The sequence below is a fragment of the Pieris brassicae genome, chromosome 5, assembly GCF_905147105.1.
Source record: "Pieris brassicae chromosome 5, ilPieBrab1.1, whole genome shotgun sequence".
Lineage (NCBI taxonomy): Eukaryota > Metazoa > Arthropoda > Insecta > Lepidoptera > Pieridae > Pieris > Pieris brassicae.
The window spans coordinates 2608459-2616724 of record NC_059669.1 but is presented as its reverse complement, the minus strand read 5'-3'; the positions used below and the strand labels follow the sequence as shown (position 1 = coordinate 2616724).

Here is an 8266-nt window from a genome sequence, read left to right as displayed (position 1 = left end):
TTCTCCACTGGGAATTTAACTCGGTATACAAAGTAATCTTTCTATTTAGATACAAATTATTGCAGAAATACAAGAATTGCAGCTAATAACATATTGTGCTTTTATAAAAAAGTTAGAAGATTTTGAGACAAATAGAACCATAGACTACTTTCTATATATTTTGTTTTATAGTAAAGTCTGCACTTCTTCAGCAAATGTCATGCAACCTGACAAGTATTGGCATTGATAGTAACACTTGTTTTGGTATGACATCATTAAAAACTGAAAAATTTGAACTTTTCAACTATTTTTAAAGTAAATCAGATTTCAATTTTCAGCGTTGTTTAGCGAAAATCGCGGCAACGACCTGTTATTGAAACCGTTATAAAAGCAGACAAATTCTATGGTTTTGAACTATTTATAAAGAAAGCAGAATAGTGTAAATTGATTTGACTAAGATTAAAATAAACAGTTGTACTAGTACATAGTGTCGTATAACCTCCAACCATAATAACAATTTAATATTTCCTTAAACAGTGCAAAGTGCTTATTGAAGCACGACTGGCCCAGGCTTATGTAATAATAAAATAAAATGCAGAAGCTTCAAGACAGTGTGTTTTCTATTTTAAAAACTACAAGTTTATCACCTGCGGTGTTTAGTTTTTTACAACCTACAGACGATTTTGCAGGTAAATTTAATTTACGTTTTCTTCAAACTTCACAAGCTTAATGAATTTAGAAATTACTCTTGATTCGCTACGACCAACGACCGAACTCTGATCGTTCCAATTCTGTTTGGCTTATATTTAAATAAGCAAGGTTTCTTAAAATACTTGTACTATTCTTATCTTTATCAAGTATTCTCTGTTTAGAAACACCCTTAGGCGGCATTTTACGTGACACAAAATATGGTTGGCTTGCTCTTGGACCAAAATTCTGTGTTGTTGATCTCAGAAATGGATGGAAAGTTGCAGAAAGAACATTTGGAAATGGCTCCAGGTAATATGTACATACTTGTTTATTGTTTAAAAATATTTAGACTACACTTTCTGATACTAATTGTTTCGAAAAAAATATTTTAGCCATATCACAGTAACCAGTGTTATTGAACTACCACATCCCCTCACTAGAGGTTCCCAACAGCTTGTTATAAGCCTTGAAACTGACGACAGAGGCTTGATATGCATTCTACATATTAATGGATCTCAAATACTTCGCTGTATAGAAACTGATGTAATTATCACAGAGCTGGCCTTATGTGATGATGTGACTAATGGTCCACTTACTTGTTTTGATGGGTTGTTGATGGCTGGGACTCAGAAGGGAGAGGTTTTAGTTATAGATCTTAATAGAAGCTCTTTGATGCAAGGTATTTATCCTTACTTATTTAATATACTAAAATAAAAGTCCTACTGTGTTGTGGAATAAAATTGATTCAAAACTTAATTTATAGTAGTAAAGTATAATATAATATCATTTTAAATCCCGGGTTATAGCTACAGTGTAGGAAAAAATATTATTTTGTACTTAAAAGAATTATTACTTAAGAATGTTGATTATAACAAAGAAATTGTGTATATGCTCCCCAGGCATGTCCATTAGTAACAAGATGTTCAATTAAGGTTATGTACATTATTCAACTCAAATACTATGACCATTTTTATTTCAGCTCTAACAGATATAACTGAAGGAAATGTAGATCTTATAAAAAGTGAGTCGGATCCAGCTACTCTGTCATTTATGTCTCTTAAATCACTACACAAATATGAGAGACAAGGAGAACTACCATTAAATAATAATGAGCACTTCACCATAGTCTTAAACGAAGATTCATTTATTGACAGTCAGTACATATTTAGAAACCCAGATGGTACTGTACGAATGAAAGCTCAAAAAGACCATGTAAGAGTAACTGTTGTCCAATACATTCCACAATTAGGCAGTTTGGCCGTCGGGTACAACTTTGGTGCATTTCAAATATGGAATATATTTGATTTAGCTCTTGAGTATACATCTCAGGTGAATGTGGAGTGCTTGCCAGTAACACATTTCGGATTCCAGGTGATGAAACTTACAGTTTACAGTATTTTTAGTACATTCAATAACTATAAATAATAATAGTTCTACATGATTGTCAAAAATACAAGAAGAAAATTTAATCCGGTTCTGAAGATCTGTTCAATAATTTTAGCAAAATTGTTGTCAATTCATAAAATTTTAGTAAAAATATTTATTTTATCTTGAATTTGCATTAGTTACTATTACTAAGGAAAGATTTAAAATCTTTTAAATGTGTATTTACAGGAACCTTGCGATGACCCAAGAGCATTCTGCTATCTCTGGGTGGTGTTTTCAGTGACAAATAGATTTGAGGAACACGAGTTTCCCCTGGCTGTAATGTACTCTTTAACTTACCAAGGGAAACGAATGCTGGTTGATAATCAATGTTTATATCAGGTAATTTGTTTCTATAATAGATTTTTTGAATCTATGTTAATAATATTTGTGTCATATGATAATATACTTAAATTTTAAATATTCCAGGAGTTTTCTTCAGCAACAGTATGTTTTCAAGTTGAATTAGGTTCTATGGACAATACGCACTTAATCGGTGGTCGGTGTATTTCCACTCATACATTCTCTATTAATACTATGTTGGGAGAGGAAGGGGAAGATAGTAAGTATATTTACTTATTATAGGGATTTGCTTCATTCATTTGATTCCATTCAAAAAAATAAATCTTTAAAATGCAATGTTACTGTCTGATGTACAAAATTATAATTTTTTCTCACTTTGAATCAAGTGTTTCATAAATGCAATCAATGTTGAAAAGTGTCCAGACATTGTGTGTCATAGACAAACACAACTATGTGTCTTACATAATTTTACCAAGACAGAGGGCCGTATGTGCCCATGATCTGAAATAAATTTTGTTTGTTTTTTATTCTGAAATACAAGTCTCAGCCCTTGAAGTTACAGCACTCAATATTCATTTGTAAGGCCTTAGTAACAACAATCTTATTTCTAAAATTCCATGCCAACATATAAGAACTGCATAGTTATTGAATAGGATATACTTCAAACTCGCATGATTTAAAAAGTATTGTTTTTCCTTTTCAGCCATGTTAAATCTATGTCAGCTGGTTTGGGAATGTTGGGGTGAACAGACCAAGTCATCGCATTATGGCATGCTTCTATTTGATTTAGACCAGTGGTATAAAGACCAAATGCCTGGTAAGTACAAACTATCTGTGAATCCTAAGTTAATTATAGAATAATAAAATCTAATTAAATGAAAGGTGTATTGGGTAATTATATATATTTATTATACAGTGGAATCTATAACCCAAACCTTGTTAAGTAAAAACTCCCATTTCGTTCCGCTGAATGCCAGAATACGCGGTATCTCAAATTGTTTAGACTTCGTAACTCAAACAAAATGTTATTTCCATACGAAGTATTAATACATAGATATGTATTCTATTCGAGTTATAGAGTATGGATATACTCTATAACTCGAATTTATAGAGTATAGATATACTCTATAACTCGAATTTATAGAGTATAGATATACTCTATAACTCGAATTTCAAAAAGGAGACTCCCTAAATCGTAGTTAGTAAAATATAATGACGTTTTACTTGGAATTCGCCGTAATAATTGCAATAAAATCCAAAATGAATGTCCAGGTACGGTACTTCTATTGTTTTTGCCTTGTAAATGCATGCTCCTTCTCTATCTTCCTTAATATTTCTTCTGTACAAACATTACCTGTCCACATCGTATCCCTAACTTTCTTACGAAATACTAACTGACGTGAGACTGATCTTGAATCGGATTATCGTGATTCATGTGCACCTGTTTTTTTACTTTTTGTTTTTAATGTATCCAGTATCAGTTTAGTTTCTTCCTTATACCTATATGTCATATGTATTCTTGCACTTATGTAATTTAATATCTTTTTTTTTCCTTTACTCACAGTGGTTGCCTGGAAGAGATCGCTCGAAAGCGATAAGGCCGCCAGTTGCCCTCCTTTTGATTTAATTATGTTCAATTTTTTTTCTATATTGTAATGTAATTAAGTGTTAATAAATAAAATAATTAAATGCAATGAACAAATACATTCATTAAAAAAAATATATTACAAAACTAAATTTGAATTGTTATTCAAGTTAAATCAAAAAATATACTCAGAAATCTTGTGTAAGTCAACATTTCAGCAGTTAAATCATATTATGTATCTCGAAATTCTTGTCGAAACTCTTTAATTCGAAGTTTTTGCATTTCCCTTGACATTCGAGTTATAGAGATTCCACTGCAGGAATAATAATTACATGTATATTAACATAAATTAGATTCTTCTAATGATCTTGGAAGCAAAAAATAATTGTTTTGTTTAATTTCTCCTGCTATAGCTTATGATTTGATGATTTCAGCTACATACCAGCTCCAAAGTAACACTTTTATGAGTACCGCTTGGTGTTCTGAGCTTGGCAGAGGAAGCCTCACCCTGGACTTGAGGTTGGATCCCAGCTCTCTATCCCCATATTCCCACGCTACCAGACTTGAGGAACATTTTTATCCCAATTCATTACTATATAGTAAGTATATTTTCAAGTTTTTTTTTACATTGTAAATATTTTTCTTAATTTATGAAACATGCATTTGTATGATTTAATTGTATTAAAAGATACAAGAATATAATTTTTTGCCATTATATATGTTACATTAAAAGAAATCTACAAGAAACTATTAAAACATTTGAAGGCTGGCAACACATAAACTAAAATGGATGTCCATCGGCTACAGTTGCAAAAAAAAATGCTATTTTTACTAAAATTGTGGTTTATTTTCAATCAACTTAAAATTACTGAATGATTAGAAGTATATTTTTTGTGTTTTTCTTTCAGATTGTGTGTGCCTTAACACCTCGGAAGCCATAAAGCTTCACACTGTGGGTATACAACGTCAAATCATCAACTCTATATCCAGTTCGGGGCCCTCTTGCTTGCTTTCACCAGCTCGACTCTACGCTTCCTGTATGTCCGCCGGACTTATGCCTGCCTATATTACCGCGGATTCAGACAATTCTGTGGTATGAAATTATTTAAAAAAATTATATGCATATACTATAATATAATTTACCTATGTCATACATGTAACTATACTATTTATACATTTTCTGTTGTATTGTCTACTTAAGTAACATTCCACTGTCATGTTTTGTATTGTTTTGCTTTATATCTTATTTTTTATGAGTAAAACTTTTTGTGTATATATACAATGTGTTAAATTTTTTTTACATTTAGAGATGTATCTGTTTTGTTTCCTAAATAAATTAATAAAAAATATCTGAAAAACTACGGAACCGATTTTGCTGGTTTTTGGAGGGTTCCCTAAGTTGGTTTACATCTGATTTATATTAACACATATGTGGAATATGTGACAATCATACACACACGAAAAAAATCTAATGATATGAAATAAATTCCTTCAAGAAAAGGGGAAGGAATTCTTAAAAGGCTGGCAACGCACTTGCGAGCCCTCTGCCAATGTGAGTTTCCATCCATTTCTGGACGGTATCTAACATCAGGTGGGCCTCTAGCCCGTTTGCTTCCTAATAAATAAAAAAAGGTTTCAGGTATCAGACTGAAATATTACGAAATTCCAGGTCTCTCAAGTCGAGTTGATGACCATTTTTAGAGTTAATTAATAAACTAAGAATTAATAGACTGTGATCCACTTTCATAAAGACTAGTGGATACCGTTACAAAAATACTTTTTTTTTTCTCATTTCAGGACGAACAACGAAAATTCTTACTATCTGTTGTGCTTGAAGCTCGATTGAGCCAGTTTCTCAAGCGCTGTGCTCAAGATTGGGCGACTGGTACCCACACCGGGGTGGGATGTACCCTCACTTTTTTGGTAAGTACGAAAACATTCTATTTAATGTCCCCCAAAGTGTCAGATTTACACATGAATAATTGTCTCTGGTACGTAAACTAAAACCTGCTTATAAAAAAGTTTCTTCAACCTGAGATACATCATGGAAGGTCTCGGTGTTTACCCAGGATTTTTCTGGGAAATTTGTGAAAATCAAATTGGCTCACGTTGGGAAAAATTGATTGATAGTCGTAAATTCTAAATTAAAATTATTTTTATGTACATTATCTCTCAAAATAACCCAGCATTGAACCGTGTTGGTATAGCTTAATGGCTTCAGCATGTGACTCTCATCCTTGAGGTCATGCTGTACACCAATGGAATTCCTTTATATGTGCGCATTTAACTTTCGCTCGTTAAAAAGTCAATGGCGTGCGTCAGGCACAGAAGACTGGTCAACTTGCTTAGTAACAAATGATCATGAAAGAGATAAAAAATCTGAGGTGCAGATCTAAAAATATAATAGCCATTGATTTATTTATTGTATCTAACAAAATACCAGAGCCTCGTTTGTATTAAACCCTATTGTATTCAATTTTTTTTTTTTTTTTTTTTTAGGTGGATTGGGCCTGGAAGCGCGCTATAGAACTTAAAGAGAACGCAAAAGATCTTATTTTGCCCCTCTTCACTTCGGCCACTTTGCCAGACAGGTGAGTTTTTAAACAATTTATTTCAATAATGCATTACGAAATTAATTATAACACTAATTACACTACACACACAATGACAACTACACATACACACTAATGACAACTACTGGCCCGAAGGCACCAGTGGCCACGTCGAGTTCTATTTATCCTTAGCGGGAAATACATTAGCGTGTTTCAGGGTATGACGTCATTGGAGTGATTTTTTATTTACCAACGTTATTCCTGTTAAAAAAAATACTATAAATATGCATTGTTGGTAAATTTCATATATTTAATTGAAATAAGGGGTACAGCATGCAAAACAATTATTTCACACTTACGAACATTACAAAATAAATTAACAAAAGCACTATTTCGATACAATTTTTTTAACACAGACTAATAAAATTTACCAAGAAATCAAAATTATGACGATTAAACAACTATATGTTAATAGCACCTGTATTTTTTTTTAAAGAAAAGAGCGTACAAATTCTTAAAAGGCCGGCAACGCACTCGCGAGCCCTCTGGCATTGAGAGTGTTCATGGGCGGCGGTATCACTTAACATCAGGTGAACCTCCTGCCCGTTTGCCCCCTATTTTATAAAAAAAAAATAACTCTCTCCATAGTGGCTTATCATTAAAAAAAAAACAAACACACAACTACACGCAACACTCGTCGAGCGAGTTTGCTTATCTTGCCGAAGCCGCGCTCAAATTATTTGAAGAGGTCAATTGGGTATGAGGGTGTGCAACTGTTAAATCGGTTGCCATCTAACATTCGCAATATTGGCGTGTTTGACAGATTCAAACATTTGATTCAACACAGATTTGCCATGTCAAAGTGAATGTAGTGGACTAAAATTGGGACGTGTATATACATAATATTACGTTTCTCATGTAAATAAAATATAATTTTGTAAGTAGAAATAAAGTTATTTAAATATTAAATGACTTCTGGCCATTTTCTAAGACCCGTTTGACGTCTTCATTTTGAAGCCGTAATTAATTATGTTTGTTCCAACGGACGTAATGTTTCGTGTCGTGTGTGTTAGAGCTCAATAACAATCGGAACGCGTCATCGTTCGTCTTTTGTTTCACATCCAGTGTACTTGAAAGCCTTCTAGTGTCTATGGGCAGCGGTATGTTCTTAAGTCCACATTCTAAAAGCACGAACAAAATTCATACGAAAAAGTGGTTTGCAGATCTTAAAATTTTAAAGATTTATGTGGTAGATAAATTAACCAACATTTGTATGTGAATTACTTTATGAAATGTTTTGTTACAATTCACTTATCAGTAATAAGCTCTGACTACGTAACACCCGGTTACATGCGTGCACGCATATGCACGAAACATTCAAATGTAGTTGTATTGTAGTTATGTGCAGGTAACGATAAAAAAAAAACTAGATGTTTTACATCTGGAGAGCTGTAGATAAAAAATAAATTGTGCGTGTATTTGCTAGTGTACACGTAAGAAGTGAAACTTCTTTGCGAGCTTATTTATCGAAAAATGACACATTGGTTACAGTAATTGGTTAAATAGAGCTAAATTAGATAAAGTTTAACAAAAGGATTTTATTATCATAGACATGAATACAAATAATACAATTATTTCACATTACCTTATTACTACTAAGATTATAACAGAATTTCATTAATTATCATAGAATTACCATCATTGTTATCGTTATGATATGTTTTTCTTATTA

The 8266-nt window shown here is 32.4% G+C and overlaps 1 protein-coding gene across 4 annotated transcripts in view; it reads left to right on the top strand.

Annotated features, from left to right (window-relative positions):
• The first annotated feature begins 250 nt into the window (after window positions 1–250).
• Window positions 251–8266, top strand: part of LOC123709249 (protein ELYS) — a 38612-nt gene continuing 30596 nt past the window's right edge. For 3 of the 4 annotated variants that reach the window (XM_045660403.1, XM_045660404.1, XM_045660401.1), the window contains exons 1-11: window positions 251–668; window positions 852–978; window positions 1062–1348; window positions 1649–2040; window positions 2284–2436; window positions 2524–2656; window positions 3101–3214; window positions 4417–4581; window positions 4891–5075; window positions 5780–5905; window positions 6482–6573. In XM_045660403.1, coding sequence (XP_045516359.1) covers window positions 572–668; window positions 852–978; window positions 1062–1348; window positions 1649–2040; window positions 2284–2436; window positions 2524–2656; window positions 3101–3214; window positions 4417–4581; window positions 4891–5075; window positions 5780–5905; window positions 6482–6573 — 1871 coding nt within the window. In that variant the 5' untranslated portion in view covers window positions 251–571. The remainder of the gene's footprint in view (window positions 669–851; window positions 979–1061; window positions 1349–1648; window positions 2041–2283; window positions 2437–2523; window positions 2657–3100; window positions 3215–4416; window positions 4582–4890; window positions 5076–5779; window positions 5906–6481; window positions 6574–8266) is intronic. The other variant, XM_045660402.1, reaches the window with a different exon arrangement.